The sequence below is a fragment of the Malus sylvestris genome, chromosome 17, assembly GCF_916048215.2.
Source record: "Malus sylvestris chromosome 17, drMalSylv7.2, whole genome shotgun sequence".
NCBI classification, from domain to species: Eukaryota; Viridiplantae; Streptophyta; class Magnoliopsida; order Rosales; family Rosaceae; genus Malus; species Malus sylvestris.
The window spans coordinates 1,251,844-1,279,698 of record NC_062276.1 but is presented as its reverse complement, the minus strand read 5'-3'; the positions used below and the strand labels follow the sequence as shown (position 1 = coordinate 1,279,698).

Below are 27,855 nucleotides of genomic sequence, written 5' to 3'. Positions count from 1 at the left end.
TGTTATAGTTAAATATCTCAATTTGTGAGGGTAGACTTGCGATAAAAAAACGATACCGACACTTTGGCATTCCAAACTCATATGGGGTTTAATTTTATTGCATAGTAACACATGATAGGTTGAGACGCTACGAGGATATTCTAGTTTTATGCAAATCCTTTCTTAATTGCTTTACAACTATTAAGTTTAACAAATGAACCACGTCATCCATCCAGCTTCTCACAAAGCATAATTCTTACAATATTGAGGTTATACAGGTAACATATCAATTTATCAGACCTAATAATTTCTCTACTTTTAGAAAGAAATGTTAAGGAGATTCTTAAAAATGGGACTTTCTCCAACTCATCTTTTTGGCATGGTGTTTTATAATATTGACACTAGAATTAATTTTAAATTGTGAGGGGACAGAGAATTTGTATATATTCATTTATAGAGAATCGCATTTATCACTTTTAGAAGCATATTTTAGCTTAGCTTTAGCTTTTGTGCCGGCGTGCACGCGTGGGTGAATATACAATGCAATTGAAAGTTGAAACATAGAAGGCATCACAATTTTGAAACCTTTGATCGTCCCTTGGCAAAACCAAATGGACCAATATTCTACATTTTTACAATGAGGAAAAGAAAAAAATGGAATCAACATATCTTTTTTTTATTTTTTATAAACATAGCTGAGTTTATGCCCTCAGTCACTACAAAGCGTACAAAGACATGCATCAGCATTAAACAACTTACAATTTTTAGTTGCAGAAAGCCCCAACCTACACAAAATGATAAATGAAATTAATGTCCCTAGATAATCTAGCTAGCCAGGTCCTCATAGGGAGAAAAACTTCAGAAGGATCATCAATTACGTCAATCATAAGACACTTCTTACAAAAACATGAGACATCTTTACATTTTGGTCCCATTAATTAAGTGTGCAGCTGCCCTCTTTGTCATTTTTCTCCATGAGAGGAAAGCATAGTAAACTTTTTTGGTTAGTAATGAACAGAGATTAATTAAAGATAATCTCATGATTCTCAATTTCTCAAACACGAATCGAACGACAAGTCGTAGGAGTTCCAGTTCCATGAAGAAGCTTCATTTCCTTGATAGCTGGATCTTGGAGTAGAAGCACTTTCTCCTTGTCCCTAACTCCAACCATGTGTAAATATTCCCCATCCTCTCTTTGTTTTCCTTTGTAAAGAAGTCTTTGCTCTCTTGCCTCCATACCATTCACCAGTGACAATATCATCTTTAATTCGCCTGCAGAGAACAAATGAATCAAAGCCAATTAGGACTTGATTATTTGCATTTATGGCTCATATATAGAGAAAAGAACAGTCCTAGCGATGCCATTGTAACAGTATCTCAAGTTAATCACGCACTGATATGTGAGAATTTAAAACATATGATAGTACGTGATTCATTATGACTACCACTACAGACTACAGTGATCTCCCGTTTAGGTAAGTTTCGCTAAAGAATGTGAAAGAAGGCTTAATTACCAAATGTGGAAGTGGCTTCAATGGAGATATCATGGAAATGAGACACAGTTGACACTCGAACCGAGATCATGCCTTCTCCTGCACTGCTTTCGGCCGCCGTCTCCCTCCTCTGAACAAGCATGCCTCCCGGTCGACGCTCCCATTTGATTTCACCATTGCTAATAGTATTGCCTCCTCCAAACTCTTTTTGATCAGCAGCTTTACTCTTGCTTTTACTATTGCTGCTGCTGATGAGCTTGCAGCTGCTAAAGCTTCTGCAAAACCTGTTTGCCCTCAGCTTAATCATCCTTTTCCCTGATTTTTCTACAAGCACTTCTGTTGTGCTATTTCTCTCAACTACTCAAACTGCTCAGGAGAAATGAGAGGAAATGGGGAGTTGAGAGTGTTGGAGTTGGCTGCTTAATATATATAAGTAATAAGGCAAATGTGCATTATATTAACTAGGGCAAAATATAATAACGACATCAATAAAATACAAGCCGCCCGAATAGTGTTGCAAAAAGTAAGACTCGGCGGCCAATGAGAGGGTGCCACAAGGGGGACAATGTTGGCATGGCTTCTCTTTGCTTATTTTATGGAAGGCCAAGTGCACATGGGGGTGGGTGCTTAGGAACACGGTTACTTAATTGGCGGGCCAAATACAAAATCAATTGCTCCATTAATTTGTCTTTCAAGAAATATATATGATCCTTTGATAGTTTAGAAATAATTTTGTGGTATTTGTCGAGAATCTAGACGGTGTGAGGGAGAATTTATGATAAAATAATTGACCAAAAATATTGGAGTTATAGAAATCTGATCATGATTTATAAAAGTGTCACCAATTGTGGTATGAGTATATGAGACCTCATTTTTAAAAATAATGGCTTGTTTAACCTTGTTCTTAGAAGAGTTCTACATATTCAACTTTTGTACAAAAGCGCTTAAAAGCAGAAAAACTTCTTGCGTAAGCACTTTTAGACGGGTCCTGGCTAATTAAGTTCTTGATTTATTCAGAATTCTATATGATCTAGATTAAGAATTAGCATCCGATATACGGTTTGGCACGTTAAAAGAAAAAATAGATATCAAATTAATGTGGCATATGGAATATATGTTCGATTAAATTAATTATGTGTAAAGCTAGCTTCTTTGTCTTCATCCTTAATTTGTGATTTTGTTTGGTTTTTATGTTTAGATCAGTTAGGTTAGGTTGGTGCTTAAGCTTTCTTTTGGGTTTACATTTTCTTATGGGTGGTTGGCTAATCTCTCTAGGGCATCAAATCACATGGGAGAGAGCTTAAACAATACGTATATTCTCTCCTTTCCTTTTCTTTCCACCATGTTTAGATGTGTTGAACTTAGAAACCTTCATCATTCAGAATATATTGCTCAAAAGTGACGGATTCAGGATTTAAACTTTCTGGGACCGTAGAGTTAAAGTACAAGTTTTTTATTTTTTATTTTTTATTTTTATAACAAAGCATGAAGCGTGCAAAGAAATTCAATTTATTTACTAAGAGTACATTTTGTCAAACATTTGGTGAATTTGTTATCGTTAGCCAAATCATGTTCCGCACATGTTAACAAATATCGACTTATGCGGAAGCAATTGATGAACGATATCCAGATAATTTTTCGACGCAACCTGTCAAGATATGACTAGCAAATATTACATGAAAAACTTGGTAGACACCAAAGGGACCTACCAAACATTCAAATGATCCTCGAAAGACCTTTACATGTATATTTTTCAGACTTCGATGGTCCTGTGACCACCTTGGTCCTAATGTACATTCGCCCTGCTACTAAACCTAAATTTTTTTAGTCTTACTAAATTAACGGATAAGTAGCCCTAACAAAACGAAGATTTGCTAATCAATCATTGATAACTTACTTCATTAGCGTGTGAGCCAACTGTTAGTTGCAGTGGTTATGGAGTTGCTAATTAAGCTTATTGTTTTTGTAATTTTCTAATCAACTTTGATAATCATTATGAAGTTTTGTGAGCATTCACGAAAGTGACAAATTGGTGTCCATATTGTTGAGGATAGTGATCCAATGGCTTATAAGATGCCACTTGTCATTAGATAAGGAAGGAAGTTAGATTGGGTAGTTATAAGGAATGTGTAAACATGTAAACTGATATATAACTGTAATCAGTGTGTGTGTGTAATGTTGAATGGAAAAAGATCTTTCTTCCCTCTCTCTCTCTCCCTCTCTGTAAACATTTCCCTCGTCCATCTTCCTTCTATCTTCTTTATCAGAATACAGTAAGGTTTACATGGTATCATCGCCGGAATAGCTTGTCGCTCGGTGATCGATCTTGGTGATACTGCTTCCGCTTCCGCTTTTCATCTTCTTTCTTCCTGATCTCCATTAGTTTCTTCTTGAAAACAATTGATTCTGTTTTTTTTTTTGGGTCTTCATTATGTTCTTTCTCTCTTTCTGCAAGAAACACATTCTTGCACACCAGGTGTTTGTCAAAAGTTTCTTGGTTCTTGTTTGTCGAATTACTTCATAATGGTGACGGCTTCTCAACTACAAATCATTCAGTCCCCGATTACGTCTCTTATCTCCACAGTTTCTACTTCTGTAACGGTTAAGCTGGATGAATCCAATTACTTGACTTGGAATTTCCAGGTTCAATTGATGCTCGAAGGTTATGGCATTATGGGGTTTGTTGATGGTTCAATGCCCTGTCCACCAAGATTTCTCACAGCTACTTCTAGTGAATCAGAGACTAATTCTGGTCCCTCATTCACTCAAGCTGACTCTGAGGCTTACAAGATTTGGAAGATGCATGATCGTGCCTTCATGCAATTGATCACGGCGACTCTTTCACCACCTGCAGTGTCGTGTGTTATTGGCAGTACAAGTGCTCAAGATCTCTGGAATCGACTGAAGGAACAATTTTCGATAGTGACTCGTACTAGTATCTTTCAAATGAAATCTGCACTTCAAAACATTAAAAGGGGTAATGATTCGATCTCTCTATATTTGCAAAGGATCAAAGAGGCTAGAGATTACTTGTCTGCTGCTAGTGTGAAATTTGATGATGAGGATATAGTAATTCTTACTCTAAATGGCTTATCTGCTGAGTTTAATACCATCCGTTCGATTATTAGAGGAAGAGACAATGTAATTTCCCTCAAAGATCTTAGGTCTCAACTTCTTGCTGAGGAAGCCATGCTTGAAAATATATCTGCTACTCCATTTATGTCTGCTATGGTAGCTAGAGATTCTACTGTACAGTCCAGAGAAAAGGGGTTCAACACTGGGACTCATTTCACCTCTGGAGGTGGATCCTCTGATGGTAACTCATCTGGTTATCATCCTTCGAGCTACAGACCTTTCTACAACAAGAATAAAGGAAGGGGGAAATTTCAGTATGGTTCCAATTCTAAGTCTTTCAATGGCAAGCAGTTTTATAACAATTCAACTCGAGGGATCCTTGGTACCTCTCCATCAAGCCAATACTCTTCCTCTAATTCTCAGGTGTCAACATGTCAAATTTGTGGGAAATATGGTCACTTTGCTGATACATGCAGATTTAGGAACACTGATTCTCCAATTCCTGATGGTTGTCAAATCTATGGAAAAAGAAACCACAGTGCTCAGTTCTGTCACTTCAGAAATTCCAATGGTCCAACTTCTCAGTCATCCATGAATGCATATCATGTTAATGCCTCAGCGCCATCTTTGGACCAACAATTGAATCCACAAGTATGGCTCACTGATTCAGGTGCTACCAACCATATGACTGCTGATCTAAGCAATCTGTCTCTAGCTACACCATATCCATCCACAGAAATGATTGAGACTGCCAATGGTGAAGGTTTGAGTGTATCCCATGTGGGCTCTTCTGTTTTGCAAACTTCTGCTCACAAATTAAAGTTGAACTATGTGCTTTGTGTGCCTAAACTTACTCAAAACTTGCTCTCAGTACATAGATTATGTCTTGACAACAATTGTTGGCTAATTTTTTATGCTTTCTGTTTTTGGATTCAGGACAAAGTCACAGGGAGAGTATTGTTCAGAGGCCTATGCAATAATGGATTGTACCCTATTCCTATGCCTACCAGATATGCATCCTCCAAACCAATTTTTCCAGCCGCTGCATTTCTTGGTCATCAAGTCAACTCTAGCTTATGGCATAGTCAACTAGGTCATCCCTCTAATCCCATAACCTCTCTCATTCTTAAAAAGTCCAACATACATGTGGTACCAGATTATTCTCCAATGTTGTGTACTACATGCTTAGAGGGAAAATTTAGCAAATTGCCTTTTATGCCTGTTTTGTCAAAATCCAATAAATCATTTGAGATTGTTCATAGTGATGTGTGGGGCCCTGCCCCTTGTATGTCTATAGAAGGTTTTAAATACTATGTCACCTTCATAGATGAATATACAAGGTACTGTTGGATTTTTCCTATCACTAATAAATCAGCTGTTTGTTCTGTCTTTGCTGCCTTTTATCAGTATGTGTTAAATCATTTCTCTGTTTCCATTAAAACCTTACAAAGTGATGGTGGGGGTGAATACATAGGCAAGCAATTTCAGTCCTTTCTAGTTCAAAATGGAATAACTCATCACATGTCATGTCCTCACACACCTGAACAAAATGGTCTGGCCGAGAGGAAGCACAGACACATTATTGAAACATCCATCACCCTGTTACAACAAGCTAAGTTACCTCCAAGTTTCTGGTCCTTTGCGTGTCAAACCTCAGTCTATCTCATTAATAGAATGCCTACTCAAACACTTCATCATAAATCACCATTTGAAGTCCTATTTGGATATGTCCCTGAAGTTAACCATTTAAGAATTTTTGGCTGCTCATGCTACCCACTATTAAGGCCTTTTAATTCAACCAAGTTGCAACCTAGAACCAGTAAATGTGTCTTTCTTGGTTATGCTTCCAAATACAAAGGTTTCATCTGTTATGACGTGTCCAGAAAGAAAGTCTTTATTTCTCGACATGTCCTCTTTGATGAGAAAGAGTTTCCTTACTCATCTTTGGCTGCTCCACATCCTTTACCAGTGTCTCGATCATCATCTATATCAGCATCAATACCTCTCCCTATCCCTAATCTTCAAAATGTGCTTACATCTCCGATTGTCCATACCCCTAATTCTTCCACATCACACTCTAGTCCTTCTCAGCCTACCTTAATACCACATTCACCACATCCAGACTCTCCACCACTTGTTTTCATATCACCATTCCCTGATCCTCCAGTAGTGCAACACTCGTCACAATCCATTACTGCACTTGAACAATCATCATTTTCCGTTATCCCTGTGACCCCTGATTTCCAACCAGAGCACTTACAAGTGGTACTCCCCATTCCTCCATTAAATTTGCATCCAATGCAAACTCGGTCAAAAAGTGGGATTTCCAAGAAGAAGGCTCTTTTAGCAACAATTCATGAGAATGAGGGGGTCGGTTTATCGACTGTTGAACCTGCCACCTATAAGTCAGCATTAAAGAGTGAAGTTTGGGTCAATGCAATGAAGGAAGAGCTTTCTGCATTACATTCTCAGGGCACATGGACTTTAGTACCTTTACCTCCAACTAAAAACTTAGTTGGATGTAAATGGGTATTCAAGATTAAAAAGAATGCTGATGGAACAATTGGGAGGTATAAGGCTAGGCTAGTTGCTAAAGGTTTTAATCAGGAAGAAGGCGTTGATTATGGGGAAACATTTAGTCCCGTAGTCAAACCAACTACTGTAAGATTTGTGTTGGCCTTGGCAGCTACTTTTGGTTGGACACTAAGACAACTAGATGTGAAGAATGCATTTCTTCATGGCACATTGCAGGAGGAGGTTTATATGTCTCAACCACCTGGATTTCTTGATGTTCACCGTTCAGATTATGTTTGCAGACTCCATAAGTCTCTGTATGGCCTTAAACAAGCCCCGAGGGCTTGGAATGACAGATTCACCAGTTTTCTTCCTACTATTGGCTTTAATGCAACTTATGCAGATTCATCACTTTTTGTGAAGCAAGGTGGTTCCTCAGTTGTGATTCTCTTATTATACGTGGATGATATAATAATCACTGGAAACACTGCATCCGTTATGGTTGATGTCATTGCTGCATTAACCAAGGAATTTGAAATCAAGGATTTAGGTCCTTTACACTACTTTCTGGGGATTCAAATCATTCAACATGCTGATGGCTTATTCCTATCCCAAACAAAGTATGTTACTGATCTTCTTACAAAGACTGAGATGTTAGAATCAAAATCTTGTGCAACACCTTGTTTACCATATAATAGGCTGCTGTTGGATGATGGGAAACCTTTCAACAATCCTGCACTTTACAGGAGTATAGTTGGAGCTTTACAATACCTCACATTTACACGGCCGGACATTGCGTTTGCAGTACATCAGGTGTGTTAGTTCATGCACAAGCCTATGGAATCACACTATGTTGCAGTAAAAAGGATTCTTAGATATCTTAAGGGTACTGTCAAGCTTGGTATTAACTATGTGCCAGGTTCTATGGACTTACATGCTTTCTCAGACGCTGATTGGGCTGGTGATCCCAACGACAGGAGATCAACAACCGGTTTTGTAGTATTCCTTGGTCATAACCCCATCTCTTGGTCCTCTAAGAAGCAGCAAACAGTCTCTAGATCATCTACTGAGGCTGAATACAGGGCCTTATCCACCACTGCAGCTGAACTTGACTGGATTAAACAATTACTTGACTTCCTCCAAATTCAAGTTACTACTCCACCTATTCTTTTCTGTGACAATATGTCAGCAATAGCATTGTCGTGTAATCCAGTTTTGCATCAGCGAACTAAACACATTGAGGTGGACATCCATTTTGTGCGAGAACGAGTTGCTAAAAGGTTGCTGCAGGTTCAATTTGTTACCTCTGGTGATCAGTTTGCTGATATTTTAACTAAGGGATTATCTGCTCCATTGTTTCGAACGCATTGTAACAACCTCAGGTTAGGTTACTCCTCTCCTGAGCTTGCGGGGGGATGTTGAGGATAGTGATCCAATGGCTTATAAGATGCCACTTGTCATTAGATAAGGAAGGAAGTTAGATTGGGTAGTTATAAGGAATGTGTAAACATGTAAACTGATATATAACTGTAATCAGTGTGTGTGTGTAATGTTGAATGGAAAAAGATCTTTCTTCCCTCTCTCTCTCTCCCTCTCTGTAAACATTTCCCTCGTCCATCTTCCTTCTATCTTCTTTATCAGAATACAGTAAGGTTTACACATACTAGCACATGGTGGACGTCGGATAAGAGAAATAAATTTGCATGCATAAGGTTTGACACCCCACATGTTGATCGTGGAAGAAGAAATATATTACATGGAACTCATAGGTTTTGGACTTTAGATCACCATCAAATCATGCAAATATATACCATGAATTTGTAGCATCCTCGTATGGGCTAAAAGGCACCGTTTCAAGTGACCATTTGGTCATGACTTGTATCTTTGCCTTTTCAAATGTCTATTAATTATCAGAAGTCAAACCTCACATAGTTTTACGGCAATCAGTTCACTCTCATATTACAACACGAGTTATGTTTAAACATGTGAATTAGTATTTAGTAACGTCATGCGATAATCATCACTCGTTAAATTTTCACATAGTACAATCTGATGTATTCTTCTTTTTGGTATATGATTTGTTCACTAATCACAATGATGTTTTCTTTTAATTGAGTGATATTTTTAATCTAATATATATAACGAAAACGGAGATTAAAACTTACGTGAAAAAGAAGATAATACTATTTCAGCCAACTTTTGTTGCAATCAGATGTGCAATTTACAATAATATTAAGTTAATTGATACTATTATATGATCGATTTAAAAACAATCATATATTCCTTAAAAGTACACATTTAAATGATAAAGATTTTGAGAGTTTATATACCCTTATTTATGTATGTATATGTGTAAATATATATATATATATATATATAGAGAGAGAGAGAGAGAGAGAGAGAGAGAGAGAGAGAGAGAGAGAGAGAGAGAGAGAGAGAGAGAGAGAGAGAGAGAGAGAGCTGTGAAATTGGGCAAGCTATATATGCATGCTCATGCAAAAATACAAAAAGTGATGTGTAGCACAAGATTGATTCTTTCACGCACCCCATCAGATTTTCTTCTTGTTTGGCATGCCGATGGTAAGATATAGCTAAGAGATTTTATGCGCATCGATCAAGGTGATTTAATTCCAATTATCACATATTATTGTTAACTCATTATGATACTAAATTTAATCATTATTTTTAATGTAGATAATTTCGTTTGTTAGAAAGAATAAGGAAAATCCAATTAGCACACAATTATAGATCAGTTTCTTCCCAGCTTCCTGGCAATTGGCATGGGTTGCTTGCTATTTAATATTATTTATTTTTCCAAACATTATCATACAATCACTGACACCACCCCTTCTTCTTGTTCTTGCATTATTAACATATTTTAACAGTAAAAAAAAAAGGTGTCCTTGTTTTGTTAGGACCATATGCACATTATTAATCCATATTTTATTTTGCTTCCCACGAATAATAACCTCAACTAGTCTTATTTTTTTAATCATTACCGGATGGCCGAGTAGTTAAGATGAATTATAGACCCACATTTCACACGATATATTCCATATTTAATTTTTGAAGATGATGTATCAAATGATAGTGGCAAAATGAGGTTAAAATGTCTTTAAATCTTTTCGACTTCTAAAAAACTAAACTACCATAAAGGAAGCCACCAACTGATCATTTTTTTAAAGCGAAAAAAAAATTTAGTTTTTATTTTTCTTGGTAATCTAGAACCTCATAGAAACCGGACGAGGTGGTCCCCTTTCTATCAGATCAAAAGTATTAAAATAAAATTTTGGGAAGAATATAATTGAAAAGTATATAAAAGAATAGAAGAGAAAAGAAACCATAAGAAAATTGGCATATGGGTTAGGTCTAAAGTTCATGTATATCGTTTATGAAATGATCAATGCACCAACATTTTTGCAGATATTTAACTCTTTGGATAGTTCCTCCTCAAAATACATTGTGGTTGATTTACGGAAATTCGCTTATTATTGAGCCATTCATATTATAAATCATTTGGTAAATACTATTTTTACAAAAAATCAATTTAAAATAAGGTCACTTAGTTAATTAATTATAGTAAATAGATTGACGGTTGGTAATTTTTTTTATCGAATCCGTTTATCTGTTTAATATAGTTTGATATAACTAAACGATCTTATAGTTTAGTGATTTTTACAAATATAATATATACCAAGTATTTTCTAATAGGCCCAATATCATAGAAAGATTAGGCCCAATTTCAATAAATAATATTCCCCAACCCTTTTTCTGTTTTTTTTTTTTTTGACTGATTTTTCTAGCTCACAACTGATTGCATTTCTATTGAATGGCTGTGAGAAAACCACAGCACCACTGCGAAATGAAATCAAACCCACTTCAGAAATTCACTGGCTTTTAATAAGCACTTCCACTAGAAGCTCCAAAAGCATACAAATTTATCTGGCTCTACTTTTCAATCTGGAGTTCAGGTATGTCCCCATCTCTTGCAGTAGCTGGGAATTCTGTAAAAATGCAAAATTTGCTGGAAATTATATAATTTCAGAGGAATTTCAATCCTGGGTTGTTATAGTTTCTTGTGAATATCTGGAAAAATGCAAGCTTTAATCACTTGGGATGTACCCCAGGTGGGATTTGAATTTGGTCCTTCTTGTAAATTTAGAACTAGGAGTAGGAGAAAAAATATTGTTGTTGGTTCTCCTGTTTGTAATGGAGGAAATGCTGATGTTTTACTTGGGAGTGAGGGCTTCAATGGAGGCCGAAAATTTGGTTTCGGATGTGGTTGCTTCTCTGGGCACTCTAGACCTAAACTTGCTCGGTTTTGTGAGCCCAAGAAGGGTTCATTTGGCGGTTCTTTTGTGGTAGCATGGGCATTGGAGGAGCAAGCAATTGGGAATGAGGTTGTTGTGGAGGAATCGACCTCGGAACATAGGTTGTCAGGTGAATGCGAGAGTGAGGGTGGTGTTGGTCATCGAAATGTGGATGGAAGGAATGGCGGTGATGGTAATGATGGTGATGAAGTAGGGGTAGGCGGTCAAGGATGTGATTGGGAACAGAGAAATGAAAAGATTGACGTGCGTGCACTGGCGCTGAGCTTACAGTTTGCGAAAACAGCTGATGATGTTGAAGAGGTTCTTAAGGACAAGGGTGATTTGCCCCTTCAAGTATTCTCATCGATCATTAGGGGTTTCGGAAGAGACAGACTGATGGATTCTGCTTTTGCTACTGTCGAATGGCTTAAGAGGAAGAAGGAAGAAACTAATGGTTTTATTGCCCCAAACTTATTCATATATAACAGTCTTTTGGGTGCAGTGAAGCAATCTGGACAATTCGGAGAAATGGACAGAGTCTTGAATGATATGGCTAGGGAAGGGGTGGCGCCGAATGTTGTAACTTACAACACTAAAATGGCGATTTACATTGATCGAGGACTAAGTACGGAGGCCCTTCATGTTCTTGAGGAGATTCAAGAAAAAGGCATGACTCCATCTCCCGTATCGTATTCCACAGCATTGTTGGCTTATCAAAGAATGCAAGACGGGAATGGAGCTTTAAAGTTCTTTGTTGATTTTAGAGAAAAGTATCGTAAGGGTCATATAGGTAAAGATGCTGATGTAGACTGGGAACAAGAGTTTGTGAAGCTTGAGAACTTTACAAAACGCGTTTGCTACCAAGTGATGCGGCGGTGGCTTGTGAGGGATGATAACTTAACAACCAAAGTGCTAAAACTGCTAACAGAGATGGATATTGCTGAGGTTCCACTTGGAAGGGCGGAGCACGAGCGCCTTTTGTGGGCTTGTACCCGTGAAGAACATTATATTGTAGCTAAAGATTTGTATAGTAGGATAAGAGAAAAGCATTCTGACATAAGTCTAGCCGTGTGTAACCATACAATTTGGTTGATGGGGAAGGCTAAGAAATGGTGGGCAGCTTTGGAGATTTATGAGGATATGTTGGACAAGGGGCCACAACCAAATAACATGTCGTATGAATTGATAGTATCTCACTTTAATGTTCTTCTAAGTGCAGCTAGAAAAAGAGCAATTTGGAAATGGGGTGTCAGGTTGCTCAACAAGATGGAAGAGAAAGGACTTCAACCGAGAAGTAAGGAATGGAATGCAGTTCTTGTTGCCTGTTCCAAAGCGGCTGAAACTTCTGCTGCTATCAAAATTTTCAAGAGAATGGTGGAGCAAGGTCAGAAACCCACAATCCTTTCTTACGGGGCATTGCTTAGTGCCCTTGAGAAGGGAAAGCGATATGATGAGGCCTGTCAGGTGTGGGAACATATGCTTAAGGTTGGTCTGAAACCAAACTTGTACGCCTACACAACTATGGCTTCGATTTTCAGTGGCCATGGAAAACCAAACATGGTAGAAACCATCATCAATGACATGGTTTCAGCAGGTGTTGAGCCAACTGTTGTCACATTCAATGCCATTATCAGTGGGTTTGCAAGAAACGGTTTTAGCAGTGCTGCATACGAATGGTTTGACTGCATGAAAGCTCAGAACATCCCTCCAAACCATGTCACATACGAAATGTTGATTGAGGCTCTCGCAAACGAAGGGAAACCGAGACTTGCATATGAGCTATATTTGAGAGCTCAAACTCAGCGCCTTGCCCTCTCTTCAAAAGCTTATGACACAGTGGTTCAGTCCTCACTGGAATCCGGAGCTAACATTGATGTAAGACTCTTAGGCGAACGGCCACCAGAGAGAAAGGGGAATGTGCAAGGTAGAAATACTTCCAGCCAAGTTTCTTAAAGGTTCAGAAGTTTCACAACTACCAAGAGATGCAAAAACATTTGTAGCGAGGAAATATACGCTGTAAAGACACAAAACAACGAGGTATTCGTTACTACGAAGTATGAAGTTTCTGTTGCTTTTTGTTCATTCGTCTCTGTACACTTCACATGATTGCATTGCAACAAATACACCCAACTCGTAAAAAATTCAGTTCGTTTTCTACTTACAACGCGGGTAAACTTCTTCCTTGAGTCGAAAACTGTAATGCTAGAGAGATGACATGGGTAAACATGGTCTCGCTAGTATTTTGCGTGCAGCAATTAGAGATTTGAATATGGTAATATAGATTAGATGCTAATTAGTCATCATCTTGAAGTGCCAGAAGGAATATATGGTGGAAACCTTTACAACCTTTCTTGTAACCTTTCCAGGAATATGTGGTGGAAGTTAATTAGAAGATTAATATTTGGATTCCATTGTATTTAAAGTAAAAAGAATATAAAAAAGATAATATTTTGTATACAATGCTGGATCATCTGAAACATAGTTGAGATCCTCTCACGACTTCACCGTGCAATCTAAGGATCAGCAAATCTGGACGGTTCAAGAGAAAGAGATTCCGGTCCTTGGTTTGTGGGAGGGTGCCATCAAAATAAGTTAATGGGCCGTCGAATTCAATTTGAATGGTTTGGTTTGCTGATTCATGGATTTTGAACAATGAAATCTGAAAAGGATCTCAACTCATCTACATCATTATCTTAATGAAACATTCCTGGTACTGTTCACTTTTAATTTTAAGGATATTTTTTACCTTGAAAAAAGTCACTTTTGCTACTACTCGCTTACACTTTTATTTTGTCTTTTTTATTAAAACTAAAGTTTTTGAGGACTTTTTGTTAGTTTTCTTTATCTTTTAAGGTATAAGGTAGGAAGGAATCATGTTTGTCCACTAATTTGGTGTATCCCGTTAATATGTATACAAATATATTAGAGAGAATTATCACGAACAAGAGAGAGAAGGTTAAATGATAGAGAGAGATGAATGTATAGTTGTATTAATTTCTTACGCAGGAAGTCATTACACTTAGACTTATATAGGACCCAAATACATGTAACTAACCAACTAAATGCACAATCTGTTGACAAGTGTCATAATCACATAACACTAATATATCCTAACATCCTCCCTCAATCTCATGTTTGGATGAACCAAGCATGAGATTGTTACAATGAGATCTAAACAAAGGAGAACTAAGTCCTTTTGTTAAAATATCTGCAAACTGCTCCTTGGAAGATACAAACTGAACCATGAGAAGTTGTTTGGCAACCTGTTCACGCACAAAATGAACATTTATCTCAATGTGTTTCGTACATTGATGTTGAACATGATTGAAATACAGGGCTATTGCAGACAAATTGTCACAAAATAGAATTGGAGCTGCTAGAAGTTTGATGTGCAGAAACTCAAGAAGTTGTTGTATCCAATCAAGTTCAGCTGAAGTGGAAGACATAGCCCGATATTCAGCTTCTGTATCATGTTAATATGTATACAAATATATCAGAAAGAATTATCAAGAAATAGAGAGAGAAAGTAAGAAGATAGAGAAAGAGAGAGATGAATGTATTGTTGTGTTAATTTCTTACGCAAGAAGTCATTACACTTAAACTTATATAGGAGCCAAATACATGTAACTAAGTGTCATAATCACATAACACTAATACATCCGAACATATCCCACTTCACTATTATGCTGCCTCCTTTCCCTTGGCTTCCTTAAAGCAGAGCCTGACGTTTCTTTTTGGTAAAATGACATCTTGCATTTGATTATGTGATAATGATTCTTATATAATATGTTGATGTATAAAATCAGTGAGGACTTTAGTACAACAGAAAATGTTAAGTTTGTGACCTTCGCTAGATTGCTCCGGTCACTAGTGTGAATAAGTATGTAAATGGATAGGGACATGGAAGCAAACACAAGATGTACGTGGTTCACCCAGATTGGCTACGTCTACGAAGTAGATGAGTTCTCATTAATTGTGAAGGGTTTACACAAGTACATATGTTCAAACTCTCCTTTAGTGAGTACTAGTGAATGATTTAGTACAAATGACATTAGGAAATATTGTGAGAGAATGATATCTATTTATAGAAAAGAGTTTCTAGTTTCATTCTGACATTGACACGTGTCGTGTTGTGATTGGTTTTTTATGTTGACACGTGTCACACTATGATTGGTTTTTGATGTCGTGATTGGCCTCCTGGTTGGAGGGAAACTCTTCTGGGTCCTTGACGGTATAACGTTGACCGGTGCTCAGTAGTTTCGGAATTAGTCAAGTATGGTACAAACATAATTCAAGCGACAAATAATTTTATGTGATGAATTATTTTATTTTATTTTATTTTTCTCGTTGTCAATTTGCTTTAAATTACTATGTCTTTTAACGGACTTTATCCTTATTCTTTATAAGAAATAAGAATTAATCTAACTTGGCAATTAGAACAATGTTCAGTCGCGGATCCAGGATTTGAATTTTAGAAATCTCAGTATTAAATACAAGTTTTTTTTTATAAGAACGGAGTGCAAACTGGGCAAATAATAAAAATCAGTTTATCCACTTAGCAGGCTTGTTGTGAAGATATCAACAGACACAAACATATGTTGAAATAATCTGATGAGTGATATAGAAAGAATTTGTGGAGTGTTGTCGACGTAACATGTCGAGATATGCCTATCATGCATTACATCAAACGTTTAGTAGACACACAAAGGACCCGTACCAATCATTCAATGGATCCTGGAAAGACCTTGACAAATATATTTTCTAGACTCGAGTGGTCCTAAGACCACATTTGTTGGAAATTTGAGTAGTTTGAGTAGAAATTTCCTTGTCCCACATTGGCCATTCCCAAAAGATTTTATCACTTTATAAGGTTTTGTCCTTTAAAGAAAGTGATTGGAGTAATAGGCCTAGAGACTAAAATTGGGCTCACCCTTGGGGTTGGGCTTTGGGGTGTAATAATTAATTATAATTAATATATATTTAATATATATTTAATTGTCAAAAGATGGGTCTTGGGCCTTGGGGCTCTAATAATTAAATTATTTAATTAATTATTTTTCGGATTTACTTAATTATTTTTTAATTAAATTCGAATTTAATTAATTAATTATTTTTTATGAAAAGACTCATCATTTCAGATGAAGTCTGAGAGTTCTTTCTGAACACAGAGCAAAACACCCTTCTGAAGAGATGTCTCCCAACAGTCACACCCCATTCTCATACCTGTTGCAAACATGCATCTATCTGCTATATATTCATACATCTGCATAGCATTTAGAACACAGAAATAATAAACTTCATCTTCTACATTCATAAACCTTCTTACTGAGAGAACCACATTAATATTCGCCATAAGTCTATTTTCCGGTGCTGGAATTTCTGACTTAGATCGTTGAATCCTGGTGGAACAGACGTCCGTAGAACTACAAGCACAGAGTAGGGACGAAATTTCTGTTTCAAGGACATTGCGGTACGCAAGCCTCGATCTTCAAGTTGTCTGTTTTATTATTCATATTCTAGTTTATATTCTGTTAGTTTATATTTCATTTATTATTTATTAGCATATATAAGTTATCACAGATTGTTGACTTATATCCAACAACCTTGTCCCTATTTCCATTCGTTCTTGGCAACATTCTCTCTCTCTTTTTTTTTTTTACTCAAGTTCGAGTCTAATTCCATCTAGTTTAGATAAATTGTTGTAAATTATGGTTCCTATTAGAGTTAGTTATAAACTTCTTTCTTTTTATTGCATTGTTAACAAATGCTACTAAGTGAAGAAATTCTTTGATTCGGTCGGTGAATCACGTCATAGTGACATGTAGGTTTCCAATACGAAATTTGCCTCTTTGTAGTGTGATTAGATGGGTAACATAATCTACCTGGTGGACCAAATAATTTCTTCATTAAGCCAGTTGTTTTTTCCCAGAATCAAGATGTTTGCACCGGACATTGATCATCTCCGGATCCAGTTGTTCTAATCCACTTAGTCAAATCATCCGGACCATTAAATTTAAAAGTTATAATAACTTTAGCTGTTAGATCAAATTTCAATGATCCGGATGATTTGACTAGGTAAATTAAGACAACTGGATCCGGAAAGGACTCATGTCCGTTTGCACCGTTAGAGGAAGTAGTAAGAATTGGACACTTGAGAATTAAGCAATCTGCAGAAAAGTCCATATCATCTAAACTCCTACGTGGGCAACGACAAACGACCTAGACATAACACCTTCCTATGTTGGAACGCAAAAGCAACTGAAATATTGACATACGCATGTTGTCATGTCTTAGCCGTGCGTCTTAATCCTAAGGATTCATCAATTCGGACCATTGAAATTTGATCCGATGACTATAAACAGAGGTTCACTTTAAAAATTAAAATAACTTTAACCGTTTGATCAAATTTCAATGATCCGGATTGATGGATTCCTAGGAGTATGATACATGGATTCAGAGAGGATCCACGTCCATTTTATTGGATGTCGCAACTGAGTCCCAAATTGAAGGGGTCCCCAGTTGGAATGTCGACAAGAGACACTTGGTTATGAGACAGCTCTAATAGGCACTTAACCGTTTTATAAGAGAGTACTGAATTGCAAAGGAAAATTCTTGTAGTGGACACATCTGATCACATGCTTTTGGAGTGTGTGGAGCCTGGTAGATTAGAGGCTGTCTAAAAAAATTGATCAAATCTGTAAAAGTATTGTTTTGATTTTTGATTATTTCAAAATTATTTAAGTCGGAAAATGTTCTCAAATATATTATAAGGCGAACTTGTTAAATCAATTTTTTTATATAACTTTTTATGCACGTTTTTATAGAGTTAATTCATAATGTATTTTAATTATTCGAACTGTTTATATTTTAGAGTGTTATATGTGTGCTAGGAATATAACTCAACAATATGAGCAACTTATCAATATGATATTTGATGTAATGGAGACACGAGACTTGTAGCTTGGTTACAATCTTTCATTTTACACAGTTTTGAATTCGATTCTCCACTTTTCTAGTATCCGCTTGTATTAAATAAGGAAAGAGAAAGAAAAAAAAACAATTTGATAAGACAGTGCTAATTTGTCAATTACTTAAGGTATTGTTTTGATTTTGATTATTTCAAAATTATTTAAGTCGGAAAATGTTCTCAAATATATTATGGGGCAAACCTGTGAAACTTATTTTTTCATATAACTTTTAACACACGTTTTTATAAAATTTATTTTGTAATGTATTTTAACTATTCAAGCTATTTATATTTTAACGCGATATATTTTAGCTAGGAATATAACTCAACAATATGAGCAATTTATCAAGATGATATTGATGTAATGGTGACACGAGACTTGTAGCTCGGTTAAAAACTCTCATTTAACACAGTTTTGAATTCGATTCTCTACATTTCTAGTATCGCTTGTATTAAATAAGGAAAGAGAGAGAGAAAAAAAAAACAATTTGATAAAATAGTGCTAATTTGTCAATTACTTAAGGTAATATCCAACTGAGTTGTCCGAGTTAGTGTGTTGTGTTCATTTTTCTTTGGTGTAATGAGTTATGTTTGTCCCAAATATCCAATACGATACGAAGGGAACCTCAACTTGCTTTGGTTTCAAGTGAACAAAAATCTCGAAAGTAAAATATGGCTAAAGCATCCTCCTCCTCCAGCTCCTCATCCTGATTCCTGGACACCATTCACAATCCTCCCGCCACTTCGAAACGTTTCTCAGCCGCCTTCATATCGTTTCACAAATTACAGACCCCATGTGATTGCTTATTATTTAAAGTTCATATTTTTGAACTCCAACGTTCAAAAATCAAAACTAGAAGGCAGAAGAAGGGTAAATCACAGATTTTGAGTAAGTTTCTGATATGGGTTTTCAACTTTTCACTTTTGGTGAACTGGGTGTTGTTTGGATTAATATTTAACTTAAAACTTCAAGGGAAGAAAAGCTAAAAAAAGCTCAATAAATGAGATTTTGCCCGAAGCCTAACACCAAGCCCAGATACCCATCTTTAGACAATATGATGGCTCCTCATTAAATGCAAATGTTAGGTGCTTACAACGGAAGTGACAATCGATAGAAATCAACCGACTCTTGACCCAAAAGCACTTTTCCGAATGGCAGAACATGTAAAAATGCTGATGACTCACTACCCTTTAATTGCTTTCGGACAAGAGCAGAAATGGTGTAGTCGGGCTAATTCGCCTGTAAATAGGGGAAGAGGGTCCAAAGACAAGAACACTCAACCAATCAAACAAACATACATACAACTTGCCTCTCAATCAAGCAAATATCCAGAAATCTGTGCTTTGTCCAGATTATGCACCCTTTTAACCTTAGACTTCCTTTAGAAAGACATCTTTTGTCTATGTAAAAACTCTGCTATCTTCAAATGTTATAGTATCGATTCTCTTGTGTAAACTCATTTACCACTCATCCATCTTTCAGTACCTAACCCTTTAGAACTAGAACAACAAAGAGATTCCAAGACGTTTAACCTTGCCCAACAAGGTGAAATCTTGCCCACCTCTCTTTGTTTTGTCTTTCAATTAATAGTTATGGTGTTGTAATGTATTCCCTAGTATATATTCAAGTCATTTCCAGTCTTTTGATGATTCAAAGTTCCATCAGTTCTCATATATGTTTCACTTAATGGTTTTATTGTCATAAGAAGATTAAAAGTGAATTAAAATTGATGACTTGATCAGATATGGATTTCCACCCTTTAAGCATACAAGATAAAGAACTAAAAGTCATTGATCTCAAGGCATAAAAAAGAATTTAATGTAGACTTAACCCATCTACGACAATCCTTTAATAACAAAAAGTCAGAATAACTTGGGGCGCAAGTAATCTACTTAAATACACTTGTTCTACATCTGCCATATAGAGATGGCAATGACACGTCTTAACACTTAGTTTTGATTGCGAGCCTCAAGGCCTACACCTAAGGCCCTACAAAAATACCTTTCAGAACTAACTTTGCCCTCTTCTTGCAACATCTCGACAAGCCGGAGCCCGACAATCAATCAAAGTGCCGACAATCAAAGTGCCAACTCTTTGGGAAGCTATGTGCTCGAGCCAGGGACCTTGTTCAGCTAGATTTCCTGCCTGAACAAGTGTGTGGTTTATTGGTGTTTTTTCACTGTTTCTGTCAGTAAGGCTGGATTTTTTTTTCCGCATGCAGGTTGGAATGGGAGTGTGAGATGGGTTTTTGTTGACGTTTGAAGATCTGGTTTTGTTAGGATGACTGAGGAGTAAGGGGGAAGATGGAACCAACTGTTGTCACATACAATGCCATTATCAGTGTGTTTGCAAGAAACGGTTTTAGCAGTGCTGCATACGAATGGTTTGACCGCATGAAAGCTCAGAACATCCCTCCAAATGATGATTGAGGCTCTCGCAAACGAAGGGAAACCGAGACTTGCATATGAGCTATATTTAAGAGCTCAAACTCAGCGCCTTGCCCTCTCCTCAAAAGCTTATGACACAGTGGTTCAGTCCTCACTGGAATCCGGTGCTAACATTGATGTAAGACTCTTAGGCGAACGGCCACCAGAGAGAAAGGGGAATGTGCAAGGTAGAAACACTTCCAGCCAAGTTTCCTAAAGGTTCCGAAGTTTCACAACTCCCAAGTGATGCAAAAACATTTGTAGCAAGGAAGTATACGCTGTACAGACACAAAACAACGAGGTATTCGTTACTACGAAGTATGAAGTTTCTGTTGCTTTTTGTTCATTCGTCTCTGTACACTTCCCATGATTGCATTGCAACAAATACACCCAACTCGTAAAAAATTTAGTTTGTTTTCTACTTACAACGCGGATAAACTTCTTCCTTGTGTCGAAAACTGTAATGGTAGAGAGATGACATTGGTAAACATGGTCTCGCTAGCATTTTGCGTGCAGCAAATTAGAGATTTGAATATGGTAATATAGATTAGATGCTATTAAATCATCATCTTGAAGTGCCAGAAGGAATATATGGTGGAAACCTTTACAACCTTTCCAGGAGTATGTGGTGGAAGTTAATTAGATGATTAATATCTGGATTCCATTGTATTTAAAGTAAAAAGAATATAAAAAAGATAATATTTTGTATACAATGCTGGGTCATCTGAACCAGAGTTGAGATCCTCTCATGACGTCACCGTGTGAGTCTAAGGATCAGCAAATCTGGACCGTTTAAGAGAAAGAGATTTGAATCTTTGATTTGTGGGAGGGGGCCATCAAAATGAGTTAATGGGGCTGTTGATTTCAATTTAAGTGGTCCGATTTGCTGATTCATGGACTTTGAACATTAAAATCTGAAAAGGATCTCAACTCATCTAAATCATATCTTTTAAGGTATAAGATAGGAATCATGTTTGTCCACTAATTTGGTGTATCCCACTTCACTATTACGCTGCCTCCTTTTCTTTGGCATCCTTAAAGCAGAGCCTGACGTTTCATGACATCTTGCATTTGATTATATTTGTGATGAATTATTTTATTTTATTGTTCTCGTTGGCAAATTGCTTTAAATTACCATGTCTTTTAACGGCCTTTATCCTTATTCTTTATAAGAAATAAGAATTAATCTAACTTAGGCAATTTGAACATTGTTCAGTCGCGGATTCAAGATTTAAATTTTAGAGATCTTAGTGTTAAATACAAGTTTTTTTTAGATAGGAACAGAGAGCGAACTACGCAAAAAATAAAAATCAGTCTATCCACTTGGCGGGCTTATTGTGCAGATGTCAACAAACACAAACATATGCCGAAACAATTTGATGATTGATATAGAAAGAATTTGTCGAGTGTTGTCGACGTAACATGTCGAGATATGTTTAACATGCATTACATCAAATGTTTAGTAGGCACACAAAAGACTCGTACCAATCATTCAACGGGTCCTGAAAAGACCTTGACAAATATATTTTCTAGACTCGAGTGGACCACCTTGGTCCCTATTTCCATCTGCTCCTGACAACATTCTCTTTTTTTTTTATTTTTTATTTTTATTCAAGTTCGAGTCTTCCATCTAGTTTAGATAAATTGTTGTAAATTATCGTTCATATTAAAGTCAATTATAAACTTCTTTCTTTTTATTGCATCGTTAACAAATGCTACCAAGTGAAGAAATTCTTTAATTCAGCCTGTGAATCACTTCATAACGTCATAGTGACATGTAGGTTTCCAATACGAAACCCGCCTCTTTGTACGTGTGATTAGATGGGCAACATAATCCACCTGGCCGACCAAAGGTTTGCACCGTCATAGGAAGTGGTAAGAACTGGACGCTTGAGAATTAAGCAATCTGCAGATAAGTCCACATCATTTAAACTCCTAAGTTGGCAACGACCAACGGCCTATAAATATTACCTTCCTAGGTTGGAACGCAAAAGCAACTGAAATATTGACAAATGCGTGTTGTCATGCCTAAAGTCGCTGTCTTCCTTATTTTATCGGATGTCGCAACTGGGGTCCTCAATTGAATGGGATTCTCAGTTGGCGTGTCGACAAGAGATTTTTTAGTGTGATCGAAACACACAGAGTGATATATCACGTGTTACAATATAAATGATATGATATGTGTGTTAAAAAGTTAATAAATTAAAAAATATAATTTTTCACGACTTGTATAAAAACACGTGATGTAATATTAGTATTTCGGTCAGAAAGAAAAATTTCTCGTGGACAAGAGACATTTGGTTATGAGAGAACTCTTATCCGTTTTAAAAGAGAGTACCGAATTGCAAGGAAAATTCTTGTAGTGGACACATCCGAATCTGTTCACATGCTTTTGAGTGTGTGGAGCCTGTAGATTGGAGGCTGTCTTAAAAAATTGATCAAATCTATCAAAGTATTGTTTTGATTTTGATTATTTCAAAATTATTTAAGTCGGAAAATGTTCTCAAATATATTATGGGGCGAACTTGTGAAACCAATTTTTTTATATAACTTTTTACGCACGTTTTTGTAGAGTTTAGTTCGTAATGTATTTTTAACTATTCGAATTGTTTATATTTTAGCGCGATATATTTGTGTTAGGAATAGAAATATAACTCAATAATATGGGCAACTTATCAAGATGATATTGATGTAATGGTGACACGAGACTTGTAACTCGGTTAAAAAGTTTCATTTTACACGGTTTTGAATTTGATTCTCTACTAAGTATCCGTTTGTATTAAATAAGGATAGAGAAAGAAAAAAAAAAGCAATTTGATAAAATAGTGCTAATTTGTCAATTACTTAAGGTGATATCCAACTGAGTTGTCCGAGTTAGTGTGTTGTTTTCAATTTTCTAATTTTTTGGAAACTTGTGTTCATTTTTCTTTGGTGTAATGAGTTATGTTCGTCCCAAATATCCAATACGATACGAAGGGAACCTCAACTTGCTTTGGTTTCAAGTGAACAAAAATCTCGAAGGTAAAATATGGCTAAAGCATCCTCCTCCTTCAGCACCTCATCCTGATTCCTGGACACCATTCACAATCCTCCCGCCACTTCGAAACGTTTCTCAGCCGCCTTCATATCGTTTCACAAATTACAGACCCCATGTGATTGTTTGTTATTTAAAGTTCATATTTTTGAACTCCAACGTTCAAAAATCAAAACTTGAAGCCAGAAGAAGGGTAAATCACAGAGTCTGAGTAAGTTTCTGATATGGGTTTTCAACTTTTCACTTTTGGTGAACTGGGTGTGTGGTTTATTGGTGTTTTTTCACTGTTTCTGTCAGTAAGACTGGTTTTTTTTTTTTTCCCGCCTGCAGGTTGGAATGGGAGTGTGAGATGGGTTTTTGTTGATGTTTGAAGATCTGGTTTTGTGAGGAGGACTGAGGAGTAAGGAGGAAGATGGAACCTCCAAGGGGTGTTTTGGCTACTCTGTGGAACTTCATCTGCTTTCTTCCTTACTTCATTGGCCTTCTGATTCTTGGCAGCATTAAAGGTTACTCAAAAACTGATTGTGTGGTTGTTTTATGGATTAATTTCTGAGTTTTAATGGAAAATTGATAACTTTTTGGAACTTTTATGTTGTTATTTTCCTGAAAGTTTACAACTTGGGTTCTTGATTTTCATTTCCCATTTAGTCGAATCGATGTTTTCTGCTGGTTCCGGGCTTGGCAGTTGTTTGGCTGTTTTGAATCCATTGCATGTAATAAGAACTCTAGGCCTTGTGGATACATTCCGAATGTTGCTTTGAGAAATTTGAATCGGCTTCAATCTTGAAATGGTTTGTTAATGTTGATATTAGGAGTTGATTGATTAGTTAAGAGACATTTGCTTGAAAGAGTGATATAAGGAAGGCATTTTAAACCTAATATCCAAATATTGTTTCAGGTATCGTTTTATGCCTGTTGATATGCCTTATCATGACAGTAGGAAACACCGGTATCATACTCGGTCTTTGGCCAATACACTTTGTCTGGACCTATTATTGCGTTTTGAGGTGCGTCCCTTGGCCTCTATCTTCTAATTTCTATGTTTCATAGTTATCTCTCTCTCTTGAATCTCATTCTCATGTTGTGTTTAAAGCAATAAAACAATAAGAATAACTTCCTCGCGATTCTTCTTTTTATATATCTATATATATAAATTTTTTTTTTCAGATCTAAGAGATTAGGGCCAGTACTGAAGATTGTCATCTGCTTATGTGTACTACCTACCGTCTTGATCTTGTGGCCAGTGGTCGGGATTGTTGGTAGTATTGTGGGTGGAGCAGCATTTGGCTTTTTTTCTCCGATAATGGAAACTTTTCAAGCTGTTGGAGAAGGGAAGACCGATCAATTGTACCACTGCTTTTATGTATGTCTCCAATTTTCATGTTGTCTCATAATTATTTTGTTCTTGTTCCTTGCCGATCGTTCTGTTCTTGTTGCCTCTGTAGCAGAGATTCATCTTTCACAACATTTTTCAGGATGGAACTTGGAGCACTGTCAAAGGGTGCTTCACTATTGTGAGGGATAACAGGGATGTATGTTACTACACTTACTTCTCAATTATGGATGACCTGCAACACGGAGGTCCTCCGGTCACAAAATATTATGAGATTAGGTATGTTGTCTTGTTCTGCCCAAAAACTACTGCTTACTTATTTATGTTTCTATTAGAATATCAATCAGTCAAGTTAGCGATGAAGAAAGAATACGTGATGAGTGTCCTTAACAGTTCAGTTTCATTGATTTTTGCTCTTGTGGTGCAGCCGTTTTGTCTTTTTGTTAGACCTATTCATCATGATCCTTCTTTTCGTCTGACCAGGAAGTTTTTCAACCTTCTTGCAGGCTGCTATATTTTCCTGGGGCTGTTATATTAGCAGTCCTTGGTTTCATGGTTGATATGCCAGTGATCTCATTTATTGCCCTATGCAAATGCCCGTACATGCTCTTCAAGGGGTGGCACCGTTTGTTTCATGACCTTATTGGTCGTGAAGGCCCTTTCTTGGAAACAATATGTGTTCCATTTGCGGGTCTTGCCATCCTACTCTGGCCGTTGGCTGTTGTTGGGGCAGTGTTGGGATCTATGGTGGCTAGTATCTTTCTTGGTGCTTACGCTGGAGTGATTGTTTATCAGGTTATTCATTGCTCATTTTTTTCTCTGACATACTTGGTTGATGTAAGTTGAGTATATTCAGATATTTTTTTTTTTTTGTGGTTAGGACATGAAATATGTTTAGATTGATTGATTGTGTTGTTCATAAGTATAGCTGGAGTCAAACACGTTTGAAACTGGAGAAAATATATCAACATTTCCCCACTTGGAAACACAATAACTATGCATATCAGATAGCAGGATCTTGACACCAATTCAGAAGCGGAGATTTTTCTTATGTCCTTCAGTCCTTGTCACGTAGATTGCAAGTTTTAAGATATTTTATAACCTTTATGTTACAGGAATCCTCAATTTGGTTGGGGCTTTGCTATATCGTTGCATCGCTGGCCATATATGATGAACACAGCAATGACATCCTTGACATGCCAGAAGGATCCTGCTTTCCAAGGTTCTAGTCAGCACTCTATACTCTAAAGTTCTGATATGGGGGTGTCTTGTACTTTGACATTATGTAATAGATTTCTTGTAATGACAGGCCAAAGTACCGAAAGAAGGCTGAATTGCTCCGGACCAACTCTCTCTCACTCTCTGTCTCAAGGCCCGGCTCTTTTAAAAATGCTCCCACCCGCTCAGCTTCATTCACTGGTCCTATCATTGAATTGAAGCCCCTTGAGGTACTCTGTTTGTATTATCTGGATGCGTTTGATGATGCGTGGGCAAAAGTATACAGTTTTGAGTTCTGAAAGAACATCCTATTTAGTTCATGGTTTCGGTGCTCATTGAACAACTTTCTTGGCCTGTGTAGTTCATTGATACCTTATTTAAGGAGTGTAAACACCATGGTCAAATATTGGTTGCTGACGGAACTATTACGCTTCAAGACCTTGAAGACGCCAAGTCCAGTCAAGGCAGCAGAGTCATTAGCATTGGCTTACCTGCATATTGCCTTCTTCAGACACTACTGCGATCCGCAAAAGCCAATTCACCAGGAATATTGTTAAGTAAGTCGAATTCTTTTTTCCCTCGCCAGTTAACTTAACAGACCAAATAAACACTTTATTTGATATACTTACTAACTTACTATTAATTTTTATACGTGATTGATGCAGGTGACAATGTTACCGAGATAACTAACACAAACAGACCAAAAGAAAAGTTTTTTGATTGGTTTTTCAATCCGCTGTCGATCATCAAGGACCAGATAAAAGCAGAAAACCTTTCCGAAGCAGAAGAGGCTTACCTTTGCAAATTAGTTCTGCTGACTGGGGATCCTTTGAGGTTGAAACAATCGAACATTGGCACACCACCGGAATCAGAGCGTAAACAGGCTGAACTTGACGCATTGGCTCGAAGGTACTGATGCATTTTTTCTTGTATAACAGGATCTGATTTTTTCCCATTTCACATTTATGATTTGTCCAACTTATCCTGTCATGCAGACTCCAAGGCATCACTAAATCTATCTCGAGGTTTCCAACTTTCAGGCGCCGATTCGAGAATCTTGTCGACGCCATCTCCGATGATCTTGCACAGAATGGTAACGGTAGCAGCAAATTGAGCAGTGGACCTAGAACAGTTCCGAGGTCAAAGAGCGCCTTTGCCCAGCTCTTCAGCCACAAATCCTTTAGCTTTAGCAACGCAAGCAACCATGGGACTGACCCAGAGTCACGGCTAGTTGTAAGAGACGTGACAATCACATAGTGAATATTGTGTTATAAGTAATTTTGTTTTTAGAGATCTCCTTGTTCATTCCGCAAAGATTTACCTTCTTGTTCATTGTTCATATACCGATAGGAAAGTATTTTCGAGTGTACGTATACATATACAAATGTAGTTTTCAATGTACTGTCATTTGAAAGTGCTTTTAAAATGACTGAAACCGTTTTTAGAGAAAAATGTTTTTGGGTTCCAAAAACAGTTGAAGTGCTTTTTGGAAAAACACATTAGTG

General features: G+C 36.9%; 3 protein-coding genes across 7 annotated transcripts; 2 read left to right on the top strand and 1 right to left on the bottom strand.

The window, feature by feature from the left end:
* Positions 1–545: 545 nt before the first annotated feature.
* LOC126609963 (BAG family molecular chaperone regulator 2-like) lies at positions 546–1,889 on the bottom strand. The gene is made up of 2 exons (XM_050277889.1): positions 1,494–1,889; positions 546–1,251 (listed from the first exon to the last, which is right to left on the bottom strand). Exons 1-2 carry the CDS (start codon positions 1,777–1,779, stop codon positions 1,034–1,036), a joined length of 504 nt encoding a protein of 167 aa, XP_050133846.1. The 5' UTR covers positions 1,780–1,889; the 3' UTR covers positions 546–1,033.
* An 8,990-nt stretch (positions 1,890–10,879) lies between these two features.
* Positions 10,880–21,172, top strand: LOC126611369 (protein LOW PHOTOSYNTHETIC EFFICIENCY 1, chloroplastic-like). 4 transcript variants are annotated; one of them, XR_007618823.1, is made up of 2 exons: positions 10,880–13,408; positions 21,067–21,172. XR_007618823.1 is itself a non-coding variant. In XM_050279602.1 (2 exons), the coding sequence occupies exon 1, from the start codon at positions 11,156–11,158 to the stop codon at positions 13,322–13,324; it is 2,169 nt and encodes a 722-aa protein (XP_050135559.1). In that variant the 5' UTR covers positions 10,880–11,155; the 3' UTR covers positions 13,325–13,326; positions 20,985–21,034. The 4 variants fall into 4 exon arrangements, 2 of the variants coding, with proteins under 2 accessions (XP_050135559.1, XP_050135560.1); XR_007618824.1 differs by lacking the exon at positions 21,067–21,172 and adding an exon at positions 14,707–15,062; XM_050279602.1 differs by lacking the exon at positions 21,067–21,172 and adding an exon at positions 20,985–21,034 and having other exon boundaries at positions 10,880–13,326.
* On the top strand, positions 19,210–27,641 carry LOC126611370 (uncharacterized membrane protein At3g27390-like). Of its 2 annotated transcripts, none has more exons than XM_050279605.1 (11): positions 19,210–19,227; positions 24,130–24,305; positions 24,698–24,806; positions 24,967–25,162; positions 25,275–25,411; positions 25,639–25,927; positions 26,248–26,354; positions 26,442–26,580; positions 26,712–26,907; positions 27,016–27,259; positions 27,346–27,641. In XM_050279605.1, the coding sequence occupies exons 2-11, from the start codon at positions 24,212–24,214 to the stop codon at positions 27,605–27,607; spliced, it is 1,773 nt and encodes a 590-aa protein (XP_050135562.1). In that variant the 5' UTR covers positions 19,210–19,227; positions 24,130–24,211; the 3' UTR covers positions 27,608–27,641. The 2 variants fall into 2 exon arrangements, with proteins under 2 accessions (XP_050135562.1, XP_050135561.1); XM_050279604.1 differs by lacking the exon at positions 19,210–19,227 and adding an exon at positions 23,664–24,010.
* Positions 27,642–27,855: the final 214 nt, after the last annotated feature.

Bases quoted from the DNA above. Each gene is read 5' to 3' on its own strand.
- LOC126609963 (XM_050277889.1), bottom strand. From the start codon at position 1,779: ATGATTAAGCTGAGGGCAAACAGGTTTTGCAGAAGCTTTAGCAGCTGC. The intron at 1,252-1,493 runs GTAATTAAGCCT...TGTTCTCTGCAG, and splicing joins TGAAGCCACTTCCACATTTG to GCGAATTAAAGATGATATTG.
- LOC126611369 (XM_050279602.1), top strand. From the start codon at position 11,156: ATGCAAGCTTTAATCACTTGGGATGTACCCCAGGTGGGATTTGAATTT.
- LOC126611370 (XM_050279605.1), top strand. From the start codon at position 24,212: ATGGAACCTCCAAGGGGTGTTTTGGCTACTCTGTGGAACTTCATCTGC. The intron at 25,928-26,247 runs GTTATTCATTGC...TTTATGTTACAG, and splicing joins CTGGAGTGATTGTTTATCAG to GAATCCTCAATTTGGTTGGG. The intron at 26,355-26,441 runs GTTCTAGTCAGC...TTGTAATGACAG, and splicing joins GAAGGATCCTGCTTTCCAAG to GCCAAAGTACCGAAAGAAGG.